General features: G+C 37.2%; 1 protein-coding gene, 1 long non-coding RNA gene and 1 pseudogene across 11 annotated transcripts in view; 2 read left to right on the top strand and 1 right to left on the bottom strand.

Annotated features, from left to right (window-relative positions):
• Positions 1–952: 952 nt before the first annotated feature.
• LOC109440609 (uncharacterized) overlaps positions 953–27,187 on the bottom strand; it is a 58,854-nt gene continuing 32,619 nt past the window's right edge. For 4 of the 10 annotated variants that reach the window (XR_012493691.1, XR_012493689.1, XR_012493696.1 and 1 more), the window contains 3 exons: positions 16,830–16,964; positions 7,674–7,891; positions 953–7,131 (listed from right to left, as the gene is read on the bottom strand). This is a non-coding gene — a long non-coding RNA (uncharacterized LOC109440609). Of the gene's footprint in view, positions 7,132–7,673; positions 7,892–16,829; positions 16,965–17,379; positions 17,500–27,187 lie in introns of those variants that run through there. The other 6 variants (XR_012493694.1, XR_012493692.1, XR_012493695.1 and 3 more) reach the window with 6 other exon arrangements.
• On the top strand, positions 6,963–16,833 carry LOC141569963 (C-X-C motif chemokine 15-like). Its single transcript, XM_074324458.1, has 4 exons — positions 6,963–7,093; positions 7,783–7,912; positions 14,078–14,161; positions 15,273–16,833. Exons 1-4 carry the CDS (start codon positions 7,033–7,035, stop codon positions 15,283–15,285), a joined length of 288 nt encoding a protein of 95 aa, XP_074180559.1. The 5' UTR covers positions 6,963–7,032; the 3' UTR covers positions 15,286–16,833.
• Positions 22,464–22,604, top strand: LOC141570319 (U2 spliceosomal RNA; annotated as a pseudogene).

Genomic DNA, 27,187 nt, shown 5'->3' with positions numbered 1-27,187 from the left:
TTAAAGACATAGGTTTCAAAAAATCAGATAAACTTTGTATTAAATTCCAGCTCTATCACTTGTTGACTGTGTGATCTTGTGCAAGTTTCTTGACTTCACCTAACCTCATTTCCTTTTCTATAGAAGAAAGATAATAGCCGGATATATTTTCTGAAGTTGTTGCAGGGATGGCTTCAGAAATATTCCTCTGGGCCTCAGGCCAACTCCCTGGATATTTTCTCAGTGCAGTCCTGGATCAAGTGGATAGATAGTGCAGTTTTCACACCAAATTGCCCTGAGACTTTGCAAATACAAAGCAGACTCTCATTGAGTGTGTAATGGCAGGAAATGGGACACAGGACATGTGAGGTGCTGGTCATGGGGTAAAGGAAGTAAGAGAAGAATATTATGTGACATATCACAACATTAGCAGGAACGAGAAATGGCAACAATGACTGAGGTTTCTTGAACAGTGTTACCAAAGGAGCTAAAGTCAGAAAGGAGGAAATATGGCTGATTCTATTCTGTCCTTGTGAGGCTACTTTTGTGTTCTACTATGAAGGTCACTCAGGACTTCCAGAACTAACTGCAGAGCTATTAGAGGATGGCAAAGGTAACCACGGTTACGAGCCCAAGCAAACTCCCTAGTCCTAAAGGACAGTGGAGTTATAAGCATTCACTCACACAATCACACTCCTCTTTCACACGAAAGTGTTAGTTGTTTCTTTTGAATTCCTTTGTCACCCTGGTTAAATTCTCCAAGTCCATAGACTACCTCCTTACCCCAGGTAGCTGCCGCGGTGGATTCTCGCAGTCCCTTCACCGTGTCTGCAGATCCTTACGACTCTTAGTCATCCTTCCCTTCTCGAGCCCCACGTTGGGCACCAGATGTCACGTCCAGCGCAACACGGGCAGTGAGGGTGCGAGAAGGGGCAGTTTGGGTTAAGTTTTTAAGAAAGAAACAAACAGAGACTTAATGTAGTTAAATCTCTCCAAAGGCCAGGGGTCTCTCGGTCTCAGAGGACTGGAACCCAGAATAAGGCCGACTGGGGGTTTTTATTGATAGGTATACAAATACAAGAAAGTAACATTGTTTCTTACATGGTCTGTGAGACTCATATATCATAACAGAAAAACGTTTATTCCAATCACCCTTTGTCTGTAAACAGCCGAAGTACAAGTTCTCATAATGTCTTACCTAAGGTATGTACCTTCTCAGGGTCAAGTCTCTCATATTGTAACAGCTCTGTTGAGATAAGTGAGAGAACTGATCTTTGTTGTCCTCATGACTTCTCTCACAAACAGGTGCCAGGGAAAAGCCAGAGCCGGCAACAGCTTTTCCCAGGCAGGGGGAAGGGGAAGCAAGGCTCTTTCCCATATTCTTCTAAGGCAGCTCATTGGGGGTCCCCACTCAGTTCCACCTGGCTTAGGTTGTATCTCACGTGAGATATCTTACCCGTCTTTGGCTGCAAACCATCTTTTGGGGACCAGACAGAGAGACATAAGGTGTAAACACAAGGATGGAACAGAGTCCCAGAAAGGCACAGTCTCACAGACTCTTCTTTCCTTAAGGAAAGACACGGGGGGACAGTTGGCTAGGCTGTTGTGTGACTACAGAGGGGCATATGTTAGAAAGAGTTTCCTCAGTTCACAGGCAAAATGGCCTGTCATTTAATGCTCTCAGAGGCAACAATCATTGAAGGGCAGGAGATAGTGAATGAATTTTCTATTTTCCAGTCCCCCTTGGTTGGACAGTGAGAGAAGTTACACTATATATCTATATCTATCTACATCTATGTCATCTATATCTGTATCTATATATCTATGTCTATTCTATATGAGTATCTCTACACACTTTCTGCTTCTCTCTTTATTATGCTCGCACTCTCTTTAAAAACCCTTGAACATATTTATAATAGCTATTTAAAAATCCTTGTCTCCTAATTCTGCCATCCTGTCATTTCTACCATCCTGTGATCCTGTCAATAGAAATAGAGTCTATTTCTATTGACTGAATTTTCCCCTCTGGTTCTGGGTTACAATTTTCTACTTCTTAGTATGTGTTGTAATTTTTTATTGGGTGCAGGAAATTTTGAATCTTGTGTCGAGATTTTGTTTTCTTCTTTTAGAATCTTGATTTCTGTTCTGGCAGTCAATTAAGTTACTGGAGCATCAGCCTGATATTTTTGAAGCTTGTTTTTACGCTTGGTAGGGTGGTCTAGAGAGAGTGTTATGGCTTAAGGCTGAACTGCTATGTCCCTTCTATATCTTTCCTGAACGCTCTAAATAATCACAAGTTCTCTCCATTCTAACAAGTCAGGCCTCAACTATTTCCCCATCGCATATGAGGTCTGAGAATTTCTCAGCTTGCAGATTCCTAGCCAGTCTCTGCCTGACCTTACAGAGTTTCACCCTGTGCATGTGTGACTTTATGTTGATCAAAGAGACCCAATGGACACTTGACGCAGACTTGTGGAGCTCTATTTTCCTGCATAGATGTCTCCTTTCTGCAAGTCTACTCCAAAACTTCTAGTCATGTCGGTTTTCCTGAATTCAAATCTGTGTCTCTTCAACTCAGTAAGACAACTGTACTCTGTTTGGGGTCACCTTCCCTGCACAGTGATCCAGAACTGCTCTGGTAAAAAGCAGGGGTGACTATGGACCTAACCTTGTTTGTTTACTTTTTATCACAGACACTTGTTACCTACAGTGATATCTCATTTATTACATAGACTTTAGTAGCTTTTTTCTCTTCCCTACCCCACTTCCCTACTCCCCTGCTTCCCATCTTGTTCTTCCTATAATCATCTCCAAGTTAAATTATGGCACACAAGTCTCTGTATCAGAATCTGCTTTTGGAGGAACCCAAACTTGGTCACTTGGATTTCCCAGAAATTAAATCTCAGGGCTAAGACTCATGTACTACTGTTCTATCAAAGAGTATAATACCAGAGAATCTGAGGGGAGAAAAATGTGAAGTGGGGCAGAGGAAATTGATAACTAACAGGAGAGTACACAGCCACAACCACACTGGCCATCACTAATTACAAGTGACCTTCACTTCCCAAGAGGCTCTTGTGAGTGTTTGCTTTCTCACTTTGAAGAAACTATAAAACCAACTCAAATCAAGACATTAGAGTTGCTGGATTTACATTAGAGAGTCATAAATCACCCAAACAGCAGGGCATCAGCCTCTGATTTTTCTTTTTTGGCTGAACTTGAAGTCAAAACCTTGCAGCTGGGTCCAGAAGGCCCTAAAAGTGGGTGTAGGTGGGGGAAGAGTCAACCAGGACCTTATTTGCACCTGCAAAGAGAAAGATGACATTTTTGTCCTCCAAATTAAAAGTGACACATACTCTTTTTTAAAGCAAGAGATGGTTGGAATTGTGCCTTTTGCTTCCAACAATTTCCTGAAGAAGAAACTACATATTTTGGAGAGGAGTAAACGAGTCAAATATTAAAACCAGAAACTGATCTTTTCGCAGCCAAGCAGGAGTTTGGTTCAAAACCCGAGAGAACACACAAAAAAATTAGTTCTTTCATTTTATAGATGGGACTGTGGAGGCTCAGAGGCCACTAAGGAATTACCAAATGCCACAGAATGTTTTTATTTAAAAATGGACTAGAACTCAAGTTTCTGATATTTAGTGCAGGGCTATTTGCATTAACAAGATCACTGTGCTAATTGCCAAACAGGATTATTAGCTTGAACATTGGTTCCAGGATGGGCTTTCTAATACTTGTAGATCCAGTCTCAGAGTATTAACTAGTAACTAATAGCCCATTCATACCATAGCAATTGTAGGGTAGTCTAAAGAAAATATGATGAATATTGTGGTCAAATCATTTGAAATAAAAAAATGGGATCAGCCACTTTGGGTGATCTGCTAAGTTACTCTGTTATGCTCTGTTATAACAGAGTAACTTCTACATTTATCTCCCCTAAATGTAGAAGCTTAAAACAACAAGCATTTTATTCTGGTTCATGACCCTGTGCATCAGCAGTTTGGGTTAGGTGATTGACAGCTGGACTGGGCTCAGCTCAGTGGCTTGTCTGATGGTTTCTCCTGGTGTCACTCATGTGACAGTAGTCATCTGGTGACAAGCAGGACTGCCTCACTGGCATGTCTGGTGGTTGGTGCTAGCTATTGGCTGGGCCTCATGTCTCTATCAGATGAGCTCTGCTCTCTCTTATGGTAGCAGCAGCATTTCAAGAGGACAAGAGTGAAAGCTCCTAGGCTATCTGCATTTTTACCTGGAGTATCCACATCACTTCTTCCACATAATGTTGGCCAAAGTGAGTCATAAAGTCAGCACAGAGTCAAGGGGTTTGGGAAACAGATTTGACACCTTGAAGTTAGGACCTACTAAGAATTTGTGGCTATATTTAATTTTTCACAATTACTTAATCTTTCTGACATATCGGATTTCCTCACCTGTGAGATAGAAACATCCCTTGTGAGGTTTCCAGATAATATACAAAAAGTTCATAAAGGTGTATTGACATAAAACAGAACTCAATAAATGATCCTTACTATTATCACATTATGTCCTATCTCTGTTAGTGTTGATAAATATTTTGAACAATGAAACAAAATTACAATAAAAAATTGGATTTTTTTTTTTAAGTAACTTGAGTGTTTGCATAGATCCAAGGCTGTGTGAAATTTCAACTAATAAAATAAATGGTCTATAAAACCTTAGAGGTTGACAATCTGAGTATTTTAAACAATCTAGATCCCACTATAAATTAATTCTGCTCCAGATCTGGCATAGATTTTAGTAGGTCTAGAATTAGAGACCCATATTTGATAACAAAAATCCATGGATCTTTTATCACCATCTGTTCAAACAAACTCCTTAACAACTATCATGATGTCCTAAGCTTATCTTTAAGAGTTTTGAAAAACTAAATTATTTTGTGTCTTTCAACATTTGGTTGTCTTATCTTTGTATACGTTCTTATTATCATCATAATATCTATACATGTTGATAACACAACACTTCACAACCTCTACTTGGTACGGAAGGAAAATGATGCTAAAATAAACTAAGGTTATGTATGAATAGTGTTTCTAACCTATGTGCAGATTTCTGGTTTGTATAAGGCCAAGATCTGATCAGTCAATCGAATGCTGACAAGTTTTTAAAACTTACCTCATTTTGAAATTAAAACAACTTTTTCCCCCTTCCTTAACATGCCAAGACCCTTGCCTTAATGTGTCTGGGTTTCTCTAACATAATACCATGGATTGGGTGGCTTATAAACAACAGGTATTTATTTCTCACAGTTCTAGAGGCTGGAAGATCGGGAAGACAGCATGGTCAAATGAGGGTCTTCCTCTGGGCTGCAGACTAGTCTTGTATCCTCACATGGCAGAAGAGGCTAGGAAGCTCGCTGGGGTCTCTTTTAGATGGATCTAATCCCATTCGTGAGGGTTCCACTCTCATGATCTAATCACCTCCAAACCTCCCCCCCAACACCAGAATACTGGGGGTTCCAACATGTGAATTTTGGGGAGACACAAACATTCAGAACATAGCAACTCTTCACAACACTGTGCCTCTTTGCTCATTTCTCTGTCTGGAATGCCTGTCAGCCTTTTGTTATGATGCACCTCCTTTCATCTTTTAACAACTCCAGTGTTAGTGCCCCTGTGAAGTCCTCGGCCACCAGAATGCCTCAGGTACACATCTAGTATAACACAGATCACTTTCTGGTTTAAGCTACTTACATGTCTGTCTCTCCAAAGAGGCTGTGAACATCTCAAGAGCAGAAACTCAGTTTTCATTCTTTAAATACATAGTGTATAGCAAAGGCCCTGGTAGATAATAGACGCTCAATGAGAACTGGCAAAAGAAAAGACCTACTTATCATTTAGCCTAGGTTTACCGCTGGACTATACCAGCCCTTCAGTAATCACTGATTTCTTCAGTTAAATGCTGTTATGCATTGAATTATATCCCTCTCCCAAATTCATTGGTTAAAGTCCTAACCCCCAGTACCTCATTTGGAGATAGTCTTTACAGAGGTAACCAAATTAAAGTGAAGTCATTAGGGTGGGCCCTAGTCCAATATGGCTGGTGTTCTTTTATAAAAAGGGGAAATATAGGGAAAACACAATGTGAAGACGAAGGTAACCATCTACCAGCCAAGGAGAGAGGCTTGAAGCAGCCTTAAGAAAGAAACAACCTTACCAACACCTTGATTTTGGACTTCAAACCTCCAGACCTGTAAGACAAAAATTTCTGTTGTTGAAGCCACCCAGTCTATGGTACTTTGTTATGGCAGCTGTAGAAAAATAGTACAAATGCTTAATGTTTGATTTGTTAATGCAAAAAAAAGAAAGAAAGAAAATGTGGTCACTATGGGATAATTGAGGTCACTTACAAACCTTAAGGAAACAAATTGAAGTTCCTAAGTTCTTGTTTCAGCTTCAAGCCCATTGTAACTGTTGCCTTCAAACCAAAAGTAAACTGGAGTTTGCTGTTCTCGACAGGACAAGCATAACTGTAGTCTGAACTTCAGTTTCTTTGTCAGTTACCTATGCAGTAAGTGTATTTAGAGCTTGGCAGATTCTATTATGACCTTGAGTGGAATTATACAAATAGGCACAAAAGCCATAAGCAAACACTTGCTGAGGAAAACCATGTTAATTTTCTACTTTGTACAAACATGACCTTTGAAAAGATATATATATATATAGTGGCTCTATGACTCCATTCCATAAGTCACCATCAAGAGCAACTGGCACTGAACCCTTCATAATTATGAAGTTTCACCCCCTCCTACAAGAAAGAATAGGTTCACTTCTCTTTCAACAAATTCACCTCATCCTGTCTCAACCCCACAATTTAAAGCTTGAAAAACAAACCCAACTTCCTTATTGACTTACAAGTGACATACATGCCACTTGATAGGCTGACCTTTCCTTCTTCAGTGGGCAGAGAGTACAAGAACAACAAAACTTCTCAAGGTTGCAGAGAGCACATAAAAGAGGGCTCCAGTGTTGATCCCACCATTCAGACAAGGATCAAGGTCAAGCCACAGACATGAGTGACGAGAGCTCAGGAATATTCCTCCTGCTGGCGGTCCTTGTCCTGGGCATCTTGGGTAAATCAACTATTGCTTTTGTCTTTTCCTTCATGGCACTGGAAAAAGTTTAAAAAGATTCCAAATCTAATGAGATTGTATTTGGCATTAGGTAAAATGTAGAAACTGTGAAATCAATACCTAAGCAGAACATACGAGTATATTTAGATTGTGGAGTGTCAAAAAATTTCTTCAGTTAATTTTTAAAAAGCTGTTTAACCTTCAAAAAAAATATCTGATTGTAAGTGTCTGTGCTTTTCTTATTAGAGATGATAGTGGGAACATGACTGCAAACAAGTTTATGGTGTTTATTGTGTTTATTTTAATGGTGGTAGGCCAATAGAAATCATCACCTTCAACGGATAGAATTCACACATAATCTTTATGTTTATAACTTTTCATAAAAGGAAATCAAGTTGACTTTACTGTTACATGAGTTATCTTATTGACCATCCATACTTTGAAGAAATGAATTATTGAGCTAGTGTAATTACCAGTTTCCCAAACATAGTAAACGTTCAATAAATGTTCATTGGTCATCATAAGAGCAGATGATTAGATTTGTGTGATTGTCTCCCTAAATATTTCTATCAGTACTTACTTTGTCTGTTGACTGTCCTGCTGCACTAATTTCAGATTTTGGGCGAAGAATTGAGCCTCATGGTTGTCTTTGTTGTTACTCAGGGTTCTGCTGTTCTTTTCTCACACAGCTGATCCCTGTGAGAGCCAAGAGTTGCGATGTCAATGTATTCAGACATATTCTGACTTTGTTCCTCCCAAATTCTTTACAAATGTTCGGTTGATACCAGAAGGTGCCTACTGCAGTAGAAAAGAAATTATGTAAGTACTGAAGATGTGGGGAAGAATGGAAGCTTCTAGTATAGGCTTTTCTTTTTTAACATTTTTCCTAGTTACATTGAGATATAATTGACATATATCATTGTATAAGTTTAAGGTGTACAGCATAATGCTTTGAAATGATATATTGCGAAATGATTATTGTGATAAGTTTAGTTTCCATCATTTCACATAGATACAATAATATATATATTATATATATAAATATGTGTATATATATTTATACATATATACATATATATGTTCTTTATTCATTCATCCATCGATGGACATTTAGGTTGTTTCCATATTTTGGCTATTGAAAATAATGCTGCTATGAACATGAGGGCACAGATATCCTTTTGAGTCAATGTTTTTATTTTCTTTGGATATATTCCCAGAAGTGGAATTGCTGGATTATATGGTAGTTCTATTTTTTTTTTTTTTTTTAAACAGGACTTTATTGGGGAACAATGGTCAAATTGTTGTCCTTTCAATCTTAGATGTGGAGGGTTCTGTTCAGCTTCAAGTTGTTGTTCTTTCAGTCTTAGTTGTGGAGGGCGCAGCTCAGCTCCAGGTCCAGTTGCCGTTGCTAGTTGCAGGGGGCACAGCCCACCATCCCTTGCGGGAATCGAACCGGCAACCTTGTGGTTGAGAGGACAGGCTCCAACCAACTGAGCCATCCGGGAGCTCAGCGGCAGCTCAGCTCAAGGTGCCGTGTTCAATTTTTTTAGTTGCAGGGGGCGCTGCACACCATCCCTTGCGGGAGTCGAGGAATTGAACTGGCAACCTTGTGGTTGAGAGCCCACTGGCCCATGTGGGAATCGAACCAGCAGCCTTCGGAGTTAGGAGCACGGAGCTCTAACCGCCTGAGCCACCGGGCAGGCCCCGGTAGTTCTATTTTTAATATTTTGAGGACCCTTCATACAGTTTTCTATAGTGGCTGTACCAGTTAACAATCCCACCAACAGTGCACCCATTTTCCTTTATCTCCACATCCTCATCAGCATTTATTATCTCTTGCTTTTTTGATGACAGCCATTCTAACAGGTGTGAGGTGATATCTCATTGTGGTTTTGATTTGCATTTCCCTAATGACTAGTGATATTGAACACGATTTGATGTCTGCTGGCCACTTCATTATCTCCTTTGGAAAAATAAATGTCTACTCAGGTCTTTTTTAGTACTATGCTTTTCAAAGCTGGCATTTGCTTATAAAATGTACTAGATTGACAGTGCAGGCAACCAGGGCTCTGAGCATTATTCCTGCACAGTGTGGGAAGATAATTGCCCAGTGTTTATGCTCTCATTTCTGAAAGCATCATGTATCCCCTTCAAAAAACAAAAAAGCTCTCAAATGGAAACATGGTTAGGGTGCAAATTCTTCTGAGTGAAGTTTGAAGTCAATGAACATGCACTTGTATAATAAGCAAAGATAGCCGGTCCTCTGTAAGGATGAATGAATAATTCTTGATTATCTGGAAATCTCTGCTACACACAGGAATAGGCAATAAGTTCAGTATAGCCTAGTGGCTCTGGAAGCTGACTTGACAACATTTCTGAAGCATCAGCGTACAAACATAGCACTTAGAGACTGTGAGGAATATTTCTGCATTTTATTGAAACTTTTTAAAATTATGAACTATAGCATGCATACTGTTTCAGTTGTTCATTGCTAAGTAACACATTATCACAACTTAGTGGCTTAAAATAAACCTATTTATTATCTCACAGTTCTGTAGGTCAGCAGTCCAGGCAGCTGGACTGGATTCTCTGCGTAAGGTTTTCTCCTTCCTTCCTCCTTTTCTTCTTTCTTTCTTTCCTTCCTTCGTTTCAGATATAATTAATTCATAATATTGTTTTAGTTTAAAGTATACAACATGTTGGTTTGAGACATTTATATAGTACAATATCATTACCATTATAGTGTTAGCTACCATGTTTCCCCAAAAATAAGACCTAGCCGGACCATCAGCTCTAATGCGTCTTTTGGAGCAAAAATTAATTTTTTTAAATTTTTTATTATATTATATTATATTATGTTATATTATATTATATTATATTATATTATATTATATTATATTATATTATATTATATTATATTATATTATATTATATTATATTATATTATATTATAATAGGGTCTTATTTTATTATAATATAATTAGGTGTTATTTGCATTTAACCCCTATATCATGTCACATACTGTGCATAATTATCTGTGTGTGTGTGTGTGTGTGTGTGTGTGTGTGTGTGTGTGTATGGTGAGAATACTTAGAGTTTCAAAAGGGATTAAAGTCAAGGTGTCAGCTGGTCTGAAGCTTGGTCTAGAAGCTCTGGGGAGGAATCCACTTCCAAGATTATTTATGTTTTTGGCTGAATTCAGTTCTTTGCAGTTACAGGACTGAGTATCCATATTCTTGCTGGCTATTGGCTGAAGGTCACTGTCAGCTCCTAGAGGTTGCTTTTGAATCTGCCTCTTGTTGAGTTAATCTCATACTTCAAATCTCTTTGACTTCCTCTTCTGCTATCAGCCAGAGACAAGTCTCTGCTTTTAAGGACCATGCAACTTCCTTAGGCCCACTTGAACTATCACATTTTGGTTTAATCTAGTCAACTGATTAGTAACTGTAACTACATCTGCAAAATCCCTTTGGCCCTGTAATGTTACATAATCATGGGTGTAATATCCCATCATGTTCACACTCCTGGGAATTAGGGAGGGAAATGTGGTGGGTCTTCTTAGGATTCTATAACACCTAGTATGCATACAAAAGTATATGAATACATATCTGTACAATTTAAAGAGCAATAATAAAATAAATACCTGCTCATCTGCTACCCAAGCCAAAATCTAGACCATAAATAGTACATCAGAAACCTCCAATGTGAAATTCCTGCTATGGGCTGAATTGCATCCTCCTTAAATTGATATGTTGAGGTCCTAATCTTCAATACCTCAGAATGTGACTGGAGGTAGAACCTTTAAAGAGGTAATTAAGGTTAAATGAGGTCATAAGGGTGGGGCCTAATCCAATATGACTGATGTCCTTCTAAGAAGAGAGAGAGACATCAGGAATGTGTGCAGACACAGAAAAGGCCCTATGAGGACATAGTTAGAAGAGCACCATCTGCAAACTAAGGCAAAATGCCTCAGAAGAAACCAAATCTGCCAACACCTTGATCTTGTACTTTTAGCCTCCATAACTGTGAGACAATAAATTTCTAATTTTTTAAGACACCCAGTTTGTAGCATATTGTTATGCATAACAAACTAATACACCTCTCAAATCATATACTCAACCCCTTCCAAGAAGTAACCACTATTTTAAACTGTGTTATTTCTTGCTTTTAAAAAATAGTTTTACCACTTATATATAAAACCTAAAACAATTATTATTTATTTTGTCTGTGTTATGGAATAAATGTGTTACCACCCCCAAAATCCGTATGTTGAAATCCCAATCCCCAACGTGATATTAGGAAGTGATTAGATTATGAGGGTGGAACCCTCATGAATGGGATTAGTGCCCTTATACAAGAGACTCCAGTGAGCTTTCACCCTTCCATAATAGGAGAACACAGCAAGAAGATGGCCACCTATGAACCAGGAAGTGGGTCCTCACCAGGTACCGAATGTGCCAGCACTTTGAATTTGGACTTCCCAGCCTCCAGAACTGTGAGAAATAAATGTTTGTTGTTTAAGCCAACAATTTTGTTACAGCAGCTGGCCAGGGATAGGTCAATGGAATCATACTAAATGTATTCTTCTGTGACTTGCTTCTATTATTCAATATTAAATCATCTAATACATACATTTTGATGTGTTTAGCTGTAGTTTATTCAATTTAAGTGATATTGAGTATTCCATTGTAGGAATATTAACTCAATAAATACAATTTAAAAAAAAACCAGTCCACTATTCATGCACGTTTGGGTTCTTTCCAGATTTGTACTGTCATCAAAGTTCTTATGTCTCCTGGTTCTTGTATATGAGATTTTCTCTAGGAATGATTTGCTATGTTTATGGTGTACACATCTTCACCCTTACTAGGTAATGCCACACTGTATTACAAAGTAATTTTACCACGTGACACTGCTTCCTACATTTAATCATCTGTTGCTTCACATACTGGCCACTACCTGGTGTTGTCAATTTCATGGGTATGAATTGGTATTATTATTTTTAAATTTTTCATTTTTATATTATTAATGAGGTTGAAATTTTTTTCATATGTTTATGAGTATTTGTGTTTCTCTCCTTTGTGAAATTACTATTAATTTCTCTGCTTCTTCTCCTATTTGTATACTATCCTTTCCCCCGTTGACTCACAGGCATTTTTCACATATTCTGGCTATTAATCCCTTGTTAGATTTATGGATAGGAAAGTTCATTTTTCAATTTGTGGCTCATATTTTCATTCTTTTTATGGTGCCTTTTGTATTAACATTTTTATATTTTTAATATAGTTGAGTTTAGCAATATGTTCTTTTCTGGTTAGCACTTGTAATGTCTTGTTGTAAAAAAACAAAATACCTCCCTTCAGAGAGTTTATAAAAATGTAGTTCTATATTAACTTCTAAAATTTTTACAGTTGTTTTTCTTTTGTATTTAAGAATTTAATCCACCTGGGGTTGATTTTTGTATAAGATGTGGAGGAATTATCTAATTTTGTTTTATTTTTCTATATGGTTCTTCAATTGTTCCAGCACTGTTTATTAAAATTTCATCACTTCCTCATTGATCTACAATGCTACTTCTTCTATAAATTGAGTTCGCCCAATGTGTCGGGATGGTTCTGACCTCTTTATTCTGTCCCATTAATCAATTTGTCTGTACTTGTACATCATCTTTGTTATTAACATTTTATAATAATTCTTAACACCAAGAAAGGAAAATTCTCCCCTCTGCTCCTGGGTGGCTTTTCTTTTCTTGGACTTTTGCTCTTCCACATAAATCTTAGAATAAGCAGCTTGCAAATTTGCACTAATTAAATTATAAATTTGGGTGGAATTTCTTTGAAATTAGAGATTAATTTATGAATTATCAACATCCTTATGACTCTGATTTTTCTATTTCAAGAATGTAAAATAGCTCCCAATTTATTGAGGCCTTTTTAATGTCTTCAAAGTTTTACCATTTTCTCTATAAAGACCTCCCGTATCTTTTATTATTATTATTAAAAACATTTCTAGTCCCTTTATTTTTTTGATACTATCATAAAGATTAGCTTCATAAAATTTCACATTCCAGCTGTTCTTAGAGTTCAGACAAAATTTTCCATTGCTTTTGTAACCACCAAGCCTTTACTTGTGTAGTCACATCTTCTGAGAATAATGGCAGTTTAGTTTTCCTCTTTTGAAAACACTATGCCTTTCATTTGTCTTTCTAACTTTGCTGAGATGGCTGTGGTGGTAGCAGGCACCCTTGTCTTGTTTCTGCATTCAAAGGAAATACTTCCAACTTTTCACCATTATGTAGGATGTTTTGTGGCTATCTTTGTGTTGGTAATTTGCTAAGGAGTTGTTAGTATATTATTATCATTGTAGATTTTTTTCATAACTGGTATTTTATTTTGTTTTTTACTTAAACCCTGAAATGTGTACCCCAGCTTAGACTGGTAAAATAATCTGGTCCTCGAGTAATGAACTTCAAAAGGGTGGAGTTTGTGGTTAAGTAAAGTGCAATTGAAAACTACAGAATTAATTTAAATAAGCAAGTTATGCTCTCCCTCTTTCTCCCTGTAATAAATGAGGCTTTAACAAGGGCTTAAAAACTAATAAAATTTGCACAGATATAATGATAAAGAATATGTAGTAGTGGTTGATAACTGACACCCTGGAAGATACTACACTTACGTAGATTTTCCAGAGCTAACACTATACTTTGTACATCATAAGACCAATAAATGTTTGCTGATTAGTTGACATCTCAAAAGTCTCTAAGAAAAGATGTTATTTTTCAGTTGATTAAAAATATTTTAGTGAGACACTATGATTTGAGTAAAAGTCCTATTCTAATAATATGATTAATGTTTTTTTTTGCGAAAACCATGTGTTCATTTTAAGCATATGCATTTCCTGTTATAGAAATTCTAATGAATAAATTTAAAGCATTATTAAATTAAGTGCAGTTATTATTTAACCAAAACACTCTTTTATTTTCAGAGTCACATTGAAAGATGGGAGATTAGTTTGTTTGGATCCTGAGGCTGAATGGGTGAAGACTATTATCAAAAAGATTACGGACAGGTATAATTAATACCAGGGATTCTCATATTCTTGCTTTCTCTTTTCTTTTGGTTAAATATTTATTTAGAAAATATACAGACTCTGATCTAAATTATAATAAAATTACAATACGATTAGAATAAATCTATACCAGGGAATCCAAAAGTGTGGCCCCCAGACCAGCAGAATTAGCATTAACGGGCAATTTGTTAGAGATGCAAATTCTCAGGCCTCACCTCAAACCTACTGAATCAGAAACTCTGAGGGTGAGCTCAACAGTCTGCGTTAACAAGCCCTCTAGGTGATTCTGATGTACTCTCAAATTTGAGAACCACTGGTTCACACCTTCTGTTTAATGGGATATCCAAGTTGACCTATGTTATAAATATCATCATTTAATATGAAAGAAATTAAAATTATTAGAAGCTGTCTTATGCATACTAGCAAGGAAGGCAATAGACCCATTTTATAAAAGAAATTTTAAGAAAAAAAATTCCCCCTTTGAAAAAAATTATTTCTGACAATATTTCTAGAAACTAAACTCCAAATGGCATTTGCAAATTTGTAGATGGAGCAGGTGATAATGGGAGTGTATCTGGATTAACTTCTGAAAATAAAATGATTTATTTTTTTTAGCTTTTTGTGATAGCAGTGGTTAGAAGGAAGCAATAACCACTCATAATAAACACAAACTAAAATTTGTGGGTTTTTTAAATTGAAAATTAAAAAGGAAAACAAATTAAGGGAATGTGAAGTTTATGATTCACCTGAGGATTACCTTGGTAGTTGAATGATGCAATGTGGGTGGGGGAGCTTGATTTTTTTAATCTTATAGCTATGATTTAGTTTGCCAGATCCACCAGCTCTAAGTTATGTCATTCTGGATAATTCTCATAACACTGGGGGTTTACATGCTTTCATTTGTTCTTACTTTGCTCTACCATGGGAGAGGTAGAGACAATGCACATAAAGTGTTTTAATTATGGCTATTATTAATTTTCAACTAAAAAACACATGTGCTTCTTTCTTTATTCTTTAGATTTTTTGTTTTTTGTTTTTTTCCTTACAAGGGATTATTCATGGGTAATGCTGTGTATCTGTATAATTACATGTCACTCTGCTTGTATTATAGTGCCCCTAACTAATGGACATACAAGGAAGATCACATCCTATGAGTATCAAGAGCCCTTTCATCATGAGCTTGGACATCCTCCAGAAATTTCTTTGAAAGTAGCACAAATTTATGCTAATTTAAGACTAGAATGAACTGCTTTCTCTACTTATCCTGGAAACATAAAGATTGTTTTCAGTCAAGTTACTGGCTACAAGTGAAGAGAGTAATGGGGGGAAAGGTGATGACATTTCCATTACGTAAGAAGGATAATCCCCAAAACTCATACAGTAGGTAAGAGGTTTTCCTGTTAGGATCAATATATCTTAACAGATTCCACCTCCTCCATGCTGTTCCTTACCACCTTGTAGTCCACTTAACTTTCTGGTGAGCTCTGACATTTGACCTTATATTTCTTTCTACCACATCCTTTGAAATCACCCTTAATGACATCAATATTTTTTAAAATGAACACTCTGGTCTCTTGACTGCTCAACCTTTTAAGTTCCAAAAGCCTTAATATCCACCTTATTTTAGTCATCCACGACCTTGGATCTCAGCATAATGTAAGATTATTTATCTACAGTGTTCAAACTAAAATATTTCTTTCAGAGGAATTTTTCATCCATTATAAAATCTGAAGTAAGTATGCATTTAAGAAGCAGGAAATGGGATGCCATACGGTTGTATAATAGAATTTTCTTAAATTTTAAGAATTCACTTTTAAATTAAGCAAATCTGATAACATCAGCCAAGAGTAGGAGTGACCCAACCTAGGACACTGTAAGGTCATCATGTAGGGCAAAAGGGACAAGAAATTTATGACCATCAAGACCCAGGGAAGATCAAGGATGGTGCCTCAGAAAGAAGAGATGGAAAACACAGAGCTCAAGCTATGTTGTAATCATCTAACTTCTTCTTAGACTTTCTGCATATGTGACACCATATTGAGTGAATAAACACCAAAATTTTTTTTTTTCTAGTTTAGAAGAAAAACTGTGTTAACAGATGAGTGATATTCTAATGGAGTCCATGACCAGGAATGCTGCTTCAGAAGTGTCTTAGTCAGTCGGGGCTGCTGCAACAAATTACCATGCACTGAGTGGCTTACACAACAAACATTTATTTCTCACAGTACTAGAGCCTGGAAATCCAAGGTCAAGGTGCCAGTATGGTCAGGTTCTTGGTGAAGTTCCTCTTCCTGGTTTATAGATGGCCGTCTTCTTGCTGTGTCTTCTTATGGTAGAAAAAGGGACAGCTAGCTAGCTCTCCGGCCTTTTCTTATAAGGACACTAATACCATTCCTGAGAGTTCCATTCTCATGACCTAATTGCTTACAAAGGCCTCACTTCCAAATATCATCACATTGGAATTTGGGTTTCAACAATTGAACTTTGGAGGGACACAAACATTTGGTCTAAAGCAGAAAGGGATTCAGTCAATGTGTACTGGAACTCTCAGGACTTTTCTTGTCATCTGCTGTGTCTTTGCCTCCCTCTGCTGACTTGAGGTTTCTTTCTTTCTCTCTGCTTTTCTGGTTTCTATGGCAAGTCACCCACAAAAAGTAATTTGCCTTACCTAAGATTCAATTTCCAGCTCCTAGGATAGAAGACCTTATTTACCATATTGACTCAAGTGTCCACATAGGTCCAATCATCTGTGGCCAAAGGACCATGGTTACATGGTGCTAACAAAGCCATCTGGAACCCACCACTGTAGAACAAAGAAACAGAGAAGTGAGAGTTTTTATGCATGGGGCAGTTACCTCCAAAGGATTCTATCACTGCATGTGTGTGTCTGCATGTGCAAGAGGGGAAACAATGCCAGATAGAAAGAAAGAGAAAACACAGTTTCTCAGGAGAACCTAGTGCTCTTTAGATAGGCAATATGTACATATTGAAAGAGTCTTAGGCAAAAAGAGGTTTGGGATCTATAATTCTGAGCAAGTTATCTGAACTTTTCTATACTCAGTTGTAAATGTGAAAATATGGCAAAACAAGGCAAAACAAAGTACCTCCACCTTACACAGGATTGTTAAGAAGGTTTAATAAAATTGAAGTTGCTTTGAAAGTTAACATTAAAATCAAAAGGTGTTGTCATTGTTATTAAAATTAGAAAAATCACTTACTGATCAGTGCTTAATAAAGCCAGTTTTATGGTTCCTATTCACTTTCTCTTATCCACAATCATATGGACCAAGCCTCTAAACTTGCCTGAAGCAGGTAGCAAGTTTCACTGCTGTGGATCATGACAAAAATATTACATTATTAAGCTGTACACTAACAATTAGCCCTAAGACTGAGCTCAATAAAAGAACTATCTCAGGACCGTAAGTAGAAGACTCAGAGTATTTTAAAATACAAAATTCTAAATTTCAAAATAAAAGGATCTAGTTGGCACAGTGTGAGTCACGCGCCCACTTACTGGTCTGGCCCCCTGTGAACAGAGACACAGCCACCAGGAGAACCCAGGGGGAGGCAGGTCATTCCCCACGAAGCTGGCAGACAACTCAGGGGGACTCTACAAGTCCAAGAGCACTCTTCTCAAAACTAAGGATAAGTGAGTATGGAACTTCTGGTTCCAGTAGGGTTATTTATTAAAAGAAAAATTTTTTGGACAAATAACCTAAAAGCCCTTATATTACAAATCACCTAGAAATACTAGATAAGATGTGAAATAAATATTTTCAAATGAATAGAATAGTGCTCTAGAAAGTAGGAAAAATCCTCAGCATCTTCCCCCAGACCCCTCAAAATTAGAAGCAGAAAATAGAAGAGGAAATCTCATAGGTAAATAACGTATGTTGTGCAGAGTGAGGATTCAAGGTAATTCTATCAGTAAACTAGATGTTGGCGTTTTAAGCTCACATTAGGACAGATGACATGACTGTGAATCTTGGTAAGATATAGAGTTGTAACAAAGATCCTTGTATAAAATTAGAGCCTTCAGTAGAAATACAGATACTGAAAAACACAGGTTTGTGATAAGGAAGCGTGTCTGCCTTAACATGAACAATGATTGGGGGGAAAAAATTGTCCCTGAAAAGTTTCTACCAAGAGCTTGCCCTCAGGCAGGTTTGGGATTCCATTATAACACCTGTATGGTCTGAGAGCATACATAGACGGGGCCTCAGGTCAATGTCGGGTAGAAATGAAAATAAAACTGCCCTAGCAAGATATACCTTCAGCATGGATCTCACAAGAGTCTCAAAGATAAAGCCATGTTGAAGATGAGTCTATAGTCCAAATTTATATAACTCTGGAGGAACCAGCCATCCTAAACAGAAGTCAAGACCCACAATATACAGCATCTCTAAATTGAAAGTGTTAAAATCAATAAAGGCGACTGTTATAAATATGCTTCAGATCCTTTGACCTCAAAGAAGGAATTGAATCATAAGAAAAGAATTAAATACCAGAAAACCAAGAAGATTGGGGTGGGGGGGACAAACATATAATAGGGAAAAAACAAATTTTTTAAAAAGGAAACTTTTAGAAATAAAAAATATAATTATATAAAGTAAAATCTCATTGGATAGCTTAAACAGTAAATTAGATTCAGCTAGAGAGACAATTATTTTAAATGCATCTAGGATGCAGTAGAGAGATAAAAAATACGAAGATACAAAAAAAGGTTAGAGACTTCAAAAACAGCATGAGAATATCCAACTTATCTCTGAAAGGAGTTGCAGACAGTGAGGGGAGGGAGAATGGGTGAGCAGTAATATTTAAAAGGATCATGACTGAGATGAAACCCCCATGTTCAGGAAAACCAATAGATTCTCAGCAGGATAGAAAAATAAAATTCACACCCAACTACATTGTAGTGAACCTGCAAGTCCCAAAATAAAAAGAAAAGACCTTACAATGAATACGGACCTACCATGTGTCAAGTGCTCCAAAAGGAGCAAGTCAAACGTGTGGCAGGTCTCTGGAAATGCATGCTTTTTTTTCTACAATAGAATTGCTTTGGATGAATTAGTTGTAGAAGAATATCAAATTGCTGTAATTCTTATGCACATTTGTAATGAATGACGGAGACCATCAAATTTGGTTTGTGTTAATTGTGCCTAAAGGTGAGACAGTTTCTAAAGACTGTTGTGAACTATTAAGAGGAAGCCAGGGTTAGTAATTCATTGATTTATTTGACTGATATCACTAGAAACGTTTCGCTTCCCTGTGTTTGTGGTTCAAACACTATGTAGCTAATGACTCACACATTTCACAGTTTTTGTCTGTGATTTTTTTTTTTTCTTTAGAGTTTTCAAAGAGATTTTCAAAATGTAACCTGCTGGATACATTGAGAAAAGGATGCTTTCATTACTGCTGCCCCCTCCCACCCATCTTAATGTGTTAATGTGGGGAAGTGGTAAAATTAATAGTTAAAACAGGATTTGGAACAGACAGACCTTACTAGCTCTGCCATTCAGAAGTTACATGATTTCAGGCAAGTAACTATTTCTAAATTTCAGTGTTTTCTTTGTCGACAGTAGGATCTACTTTAGAGGGCAAGTGAAAGAACTGAAGAAGGGAATCCCTTCCCTTCTTATGCTCTGGAAGTCATATCAAATTACTTATCATCTTTCTGAAAGTACTATTCCATTTCTTGGCTTAAAGCTTTTATTCATACTGTTTTCTCTACTTGGTTCGGTTCCCCTTGCCCTGCCTCCCTCTGCTTTACCTGACCTAACATTTAGAGGAACTAGGATCTCAAATATATGGTGGTGGTGAACACACAATGTGAGATATAGATGATGTATTACAGAATTGTATACCTGAAATTTATGTAACTTTACTAATCATTGTCACCCCAATAAGAATTTTTTAGAAAAGGAATTGAAGAATAATTTGGGTTTATATATCACCTCCCTTAGGAGGCTTTCCCATACCGCTAAAGTCTGGGGTATTTGCTACTTCTCTATATAAGTTGTCAAATTACAATTGCTTCACATTTTACCTTTTTCACAGAGGAAACTTTTAAGTCAACACAAATTTAAATGACTTGCCAAGGATTATAAAACCAGCTAGTGGCAGAGCCCAGGCAGGACTCCAGGATTCCTGATTTTTATCTCCAATTACCTTCATTATTTCCGCTTCAGCCAGCTCCACCCTTGTCACGCCCTGACTGTGGGATGCTGAGACAGAAATCCTCCAGAAAGAGACCCTCTGTGTATTTCTGGGTGAGGTGCATTTCTTCCCCATGACGCAGTAATTCATCCGGTCATCTAAGACATCTGACTGCTACTCCTTGCCAGGTATACTAGCCTCCCTTCACTGAGCATAAAGTGTGATAATCTTTGTCTGGATCAATGCCTGTCTCTGCATTTTCTTCTTGGCACCAACAAAATTATGTTATTTTAATTTAGTTAAATCTCCTTCCAGAACTCACCATTCACATGGGGATTTTTCTCTTCCCCAGAGACTCAATAACTGTCACTGCTGGAAAAAAAAAAAATGTTTCCCCACCTCTCACCACCATCCCCTACCCTGAAACACACACAAGTTTATCCATGATTATGCCCAACCCATGGACCAGGGAACTCAAGGAGAAGGAGGTACATATATTATCTGACCCCAAATCCCTTGTTTTTCTATTTTATTACATGACAATTCATCCAGCTGCCTAAGCCAGAGACTTAGGGGTCATCATAGACTGCCTGACTCTCTTCCTCTGTCCTCCATCCAGTCGTGCTCAGGTCCTGCCATTTCTAGCCTTTTGCAACCTTTATTTAATCCTCCCTCCTCTCTTTTCCCTCTGCTACAGTCTTAGTTCTGGCCTTGTCAAACTTTCACCCATATCCCTGAAATGGCCTCCTAACTAGTCTCCACAGCTCTAGTGTGTCCCTATTCCAATCAGTCTTAGTCACTGCAAAATGAGTATTCTAAAATGCAAATCTCACCGAGTAAGATGAGATCCCTCAACTATAAGGCAGGGCAATAATTAAGAACGACCATTAATTGGATCCTTTATGAAAATTATCCATTATTCGTAAAATTTGCCTTAAAACACATTGGATATACCCAGCTGTGACCCAGGTCTCTTGAAGTCATTCAAATTACAAAATTCCTAGGGCCATCTGCTCAAAAAACATATCCACACCCCTACTGTCCCACAATTTTATTCAATTTACTATTTCTTACCCATGGGCTAAAACTTACATCAACAAATAAGTACATGTGTTATATTTATTGAAGGAAAATATGTACATGATAAAAATTCAAATTGTGTAAGGGGTTACGTAGTTGATTTTTTTTTTCCAACAAAAGAGGAAAAGTAAAATTTCTTCCCACCTCAAATCCTAGGTTGTCTAGTTTACATCCTCTAAGAGTCATGATTATTTACCAATAATTCAATATATTCCTAGAAATAAGAGCATTGCTTCATTTCAGTACACCTACCTTTCTCTCTCTCTCTCTCTCTCTCTCTCTCTCTCTCTCTCTCTCTCTCTCTCTCTCCTTCTTTCTTTTCTTACTCTCTCAGGATGGGGAGTGGGGGCAGAATATTTTATTGAGGGTATGTATGATTGTTAGTTTACCAGTCCAGTCTGATAGATATTTAGGTGTTTCCAGGATTCTGGAAATATTCAGGTGAATATTTATGTATTCAGTTTTTGTGCACATGTTATGCAATTATGTCTTTCTATCTGTCATAGAATAGGAATTTCTGAGTCAAAGGGTACATGCATTTTACATTTTGATAAACAGTGCCAAAACATTCCCAAGAATTTGCATTAGTTTAAACTCCCTCTACTAGACTATGAAAATGCCTATTTCTCAACATCCTCAAAAGAGGGAATTGGCCAACAAAGATGAAACTGCAGCAAATAAATGAAAAATGATAAATCTGGATGTGAAATTCAAATCAAACATAAATGGAGTTATAGGAGAAATAGCTGACCGTGGGAATGCTGACACTGATGCCTTGGGAGAGACCCTCACTATGCAGCCAGAGGAACTTAGCAAAGGTGACTTTAGGGACATTGATGAGGAGAATGGTGGTGATGAAAAGAGTGAGGCATCTCAGAGGAATTGATGCAGGCAAAAAACTTCACATTGAAGTCTCTTCAGAGCTATTTCATGACATTGAAAGCGCAAAGGATAAAATGGATGGTAAATGCAGGTCCAAATTTAGAAAGAAATTTAAGAGCCAAGGTATAGAAAAGATGCTCAATCTTTTCTATCTCATGTAAGTTTTATACAAGAAGATGACAATATCGCTTCTCGGCCTTTTGGCTAAGATCAAGTGTGAAGAAGATGACAAGCACTGTTTAAACTACTCTTGACAAGTTTTTTTTTTTTGTTTTACAAAGAAATAAAACATTCATACTCACTGTTTATAATGTTTGAAATTACAGTGTACTAAATAAGCTTCAGTTTCACTATTTTTTCATTTCTGTATATATTTATAACTGACAATAAGGGAGATTTTAATATTTTGACAAAAATTTTAGAGGTGATGGAAAAACTGTTTTTCCCCACAATCACTAAGATCACTTTTACGTAATCATAGCTTGCATAGTTATTTTTGTGGCCCCATACCTCAGTGTAAAATGAGGACAGAACAACCTATATCAGATAGAGTAAATATTATAGTAACCTTTAAAAAATGTTCCCATATGCTAGATACAGAAAGTGAGAATATCCCATTACTGGTTAAAATAAGTATAGACAGAAACTCTAAAATTAAAGTAACAACAATAATATTAATGGCAATAGATAACATTTATTTAGCACTTACTATATATGCCAAACACCTTAAACATTTTTATACATTAAGTTATTTACTCTCTACAACAATCTTATGAAGTAGGTACTGTATTATCCCCATAAACAGATGCAATGGGATGAAGAGATTTAATAATCTTGTTTCGTAGAATGAACACAGAACTGTTTTTATTTAACTTTAACCAGTTTCCAAGGCTAGATTCTAGAAAATGGAGAGAAAATAGAATCTTTCACTGTCTTAGACCAAGTCAGTTTGAAACCTACCAATACATGAAAACTCTGCTCCATATAGCCTAAGAGCCTGGCATATTTACATTAATTTAATAATTGAACGGGTGTGTGTTGCATGCCTCCATTTGCGTGGCCCACTTCTAGAAACTGAGGATACGGCAAAGCTCTGTCCTCAAGGAGCTTATGTCATAGTGGGGGAGACAAGACAATAACAAACATATCACATACTATCAGGTTACACTATGATATATTCTGATATTTATATCAGAAAAATCAGATAGGACAAGAAAATTGCTAGGATATCTTAGAAAGACTTTTCTGAGGAGAGGTCATTTGGACAGAAAACCTAGTAATATGAGGGAATGAGCCATGTGACTATCTGGTGGAAGAACATTCCTGGCGTATAAATGAGCGAGAGCAAAGATCCTGAAATGAAAGTATGAGTGGCAAGTCGGAGGAAGAATAAGGAATAAATGAGAGGAAGGGTCTCAGAAATGAAGCTGAAGAGGTAGACAGTTACTCTAATAATGGACTTTGAAGTCACAGAAAATATTTAAAATTTTCTTCTTAGTACAGTGGATGAAGCCATTGAAGGACAGAACAGAAGAGTGAAATGCTGTTTCATTTCAAAATATCCTAGCTAGAATGTAGAGTGGTGAGGATGGGAGGCTAAGGTGATGGCAAAGAAACAAGTTTGGTGGCTATTACAGTAGCTCATATGAGACAGCAGTGGTGGCTTGCACTAAGGAGGTTACAGGAGGAGGACAGAGAAATATTGAATGAATGATAGGGTATGAAAAAAAGTGAAGGGGCAAGGCAGGCAACATACAACGTGTGACAATTAAGTTGGCAAATGTGCCAGTGCGTGCTTGCATTAGCAACACTGTATAAACAGCTCGGTAAGGTTTCATAACCTTGGTATATCAGTGTCTCACAGCTGTGTTCCTGTTGACATGTGATGGTGTCTTGCTGAGTGGCATTTATTATTGTTGTTGTGTGTTTTGTGTGCCGTCGCGAGAATGTCTGAAGTTGAATTAAAGCAATGAAAAAACATTAAATTTCCTGTTAAACTTGGCAAGAATGGAAGTGAAATCAAGGACATGTTGGTCCAAGTTTATGGGGATAATGCCATGAAGAAAACAGCAGTGTACAAATGGATTAGATGTTTTTCTGAGGGAATAGAAAGTGTCACTGATGAAGAGAGGTCAGGGTAGCAAGTAAAGAGCAGAACTGATGAAAATTCATAGAACTGTGCATCAAAATCAACTGTGTGAAGCACAGCAGACCAAGTACACATTGATAGAGAAACAGTTGGGAATATCTTAACTGAAAAGCTTGGCATGAGAAAGGTGTGTGCAAAACTGGTCCCGAAAGACCTAATCAATGAACAAAAGAAAAGGAGAGTCGAAGTTTGCCAAGACCTTTTGGAGAAGCAAGATGATGTTTTGGGCCATGTTATCACTGGTGATGAAACATGGGTGTACCAATATGACCTTGAAACAGAGTATCAAAGTGCACAATGGAAATCAGCCAATTGTCCAGGACCAAAAAAGTTTTGTCAGTCCAAATAAAGTGTCAAAACAGTGTTGCTAACTTTTTTGATATCAGAGGGATTATTCGTTATGAATTTGTACCAAATGGATATTTAACCAAGTTCACTATTTGGAAGTACTGAAAAGGCTGCATGAAAAAGTTAAATGGAAACGACCTGAACATTTTGCCAACAATTTATGGCTCTTGCATCACAACAATGCACCAGCTCACATAATACTGTCTGTGAGGGAGTTTTTAGCCAGTAAACAAATAACTGCATTGGAACACCCTCCCTATGCACCTGATCTGGCCCCCAATGACTTCTTTCTTTATCCAAAAATAAAGGAAATACTGAAAAGAAGACATTTTGGTGACATTCAGGACATCAAGGGTAATATGAGGACAGCTATGATGGCAATTCCAGAAAAATAGTTCCAAAATTGCTTTAAAGAGTGGACTAGGCACTGGCATCAGTGCATAAGTTCCCAAGGGGAGTACTTCAAAGGTGACCATAGTGATATTCAGCAATGAGGTATGTAGCATTTTTTTCTAGGATGAAGTCACACACTTAATTGTTGGACCTCCTAGTATCTCTCTCTCTCTCTCTCTCTCTCTCTCTCTCTCTCTCTCTCTCTCTCTCTCTCTCTCACACTCTCTCACACACACACACACACACACACACCCTTACACATTCTCAGTTTCTGCATGGATGTGGTCATATTCTTACAGGCAGCAAATAAAACATATTGAACTTGATGATGGTAAGTGTGTGTATGCTGCTCATTGCCTTTCTACGAGTTGATTGGTGTCCAACTGCTACCAGTCCAGGATGACCTTGATTCTTAAAACTTGAGGGTTAACATTACCTGGACTTAACCATTCAGTGTGAAATATGGTTGAGGGCTGGTTTACACCTGGTTCTTCTTTATCCTGTCTGTGTAGTCACCTGAGTCATGAACTTATTGAAGGAAGTCTTCTATTAGACTGACCATTATATGTGGGTGATCAAAATTAAAGTTTATATTTTGGGGAATTAGCCAACCTCCTTAGGGACTAAAGGTTCTTTCATGCAACATTTATTTATGAGCTTTTGATTTTCTTCAAATCTTGACCTAATGTTTTTTTTGTTTTTGACTCTTCAATTTTTAAAAATATTTAAAAAAATATTTTATCTAGAATCTTTACCTGTTTTCTGTAGAAGTGTGACTCCAAACAACCTAGCCTGCCATTATTGGGAACCAGGAGTCTCAATCCATCTGTACTTGAGAAAAGTTTACTCAGGTTTTCAAAGCTCTGACATTGCTTCCACAGTGCTCTTCTTGTTTGCCTCATATATATGTGATTTCTTCCTTCTTCAAAACCCCATGTCACCTCTCTGACCCTCTCTCATTCTCCTGTTAGTCATGAATGCACTTGGTGGTTCCCTTTTTTTCATGTTAGATTCTTAATGTCAGGTGCAGGTCTCAGCTCCTGAAGCAACTAGTTTAAGCTTTGCACAAAGCAGATACTTAAGATTTATTTAATTGAAAAATATTTCAAAGTATTGCTTAAGAAACCAACTTTGAAACAATCACTTCGGTTATTTCCCATATTTCTCAATTGCAACAAGGAATCATCTTGAGTAATAAAAAAAATGTCCCCAAGCGTTTTCCCTCACATTCCACTTAACCAGAGTTTACATAAAATAAAGTTTATTCTTCTAAAAAGCTCAGATGCTGGAAAATTCAATCATCATTATTTCAACTTGTGACAATAAACATGTCTCATTAAACTGCTTCACAGAACTAATAAAGTAGCTTCAGTTCACAGAGAAAGAAATAATTTGGCTCACAAGAGCCAAATAATTTGACATAATTCTACACAGATGTGCTCAAGCAAAATGAACTGATAAACTTCAAGACAATGTATGAAATCCTGTGGGAAAGGAAGGAAATCATTTGCATAAAACAAGAAGCACATGATTCCTCATTGCCAGGAATCTCCATCCATGAAGATCAGATGAAGAATGGTAAAATACAGACAGCCTCAAGAGGCTAGAATAACATTTGGAGCTAGTGAATTTGGAACAGTGCAGAAGGAGATGTTCTAACAAGTTTGTACTACACCTTGATCTGACATCTTTGCAAGAGAAAGGTACTAGCCCTAAAGGAATGGTGTTTATAAACCTCTCTAATATAACGAGATGTTATAAGTACCTATTAGAAAGAGAGAGAGAATGCAGTTATGAAGCAAAAGCAAGACTCGGTGCACACTGAATACAGATATTAGTGCAGTCTCTATATGTTATTGAGAGGGTTAAATGAGATAATCTAACAAGTTTGTACTACACCTTGATCTCTATATGTTACGGAGAGGATTAAATGCGATAATCACTTACACTCATATCCTATTGGTATCATACGGCTTTGTAATATGGCTATGCTTCGGTGAATGGGCAGCTAGGAAATG

This window comes from Rhinolophus sinicus, linkage group LG02 (genome assembly GCF_036562045.2).
Source record: "Rhinolophus sinicus isolate RSC01 linkage group LG02, ASM3656204v1, whole genome shotgun sequence".
Taxonomy (NCBI): Eukaryota; Metazoa; Chordata; class Mammalia; order Chiroptera; family Rhinolophidae; genus Rhinolophus; species Rhinolophus sinicus.
Note: the sequence above shows the minus strand (reverse complement) of the source record. Positions and strands in the feature narration are given on the sequence as shown.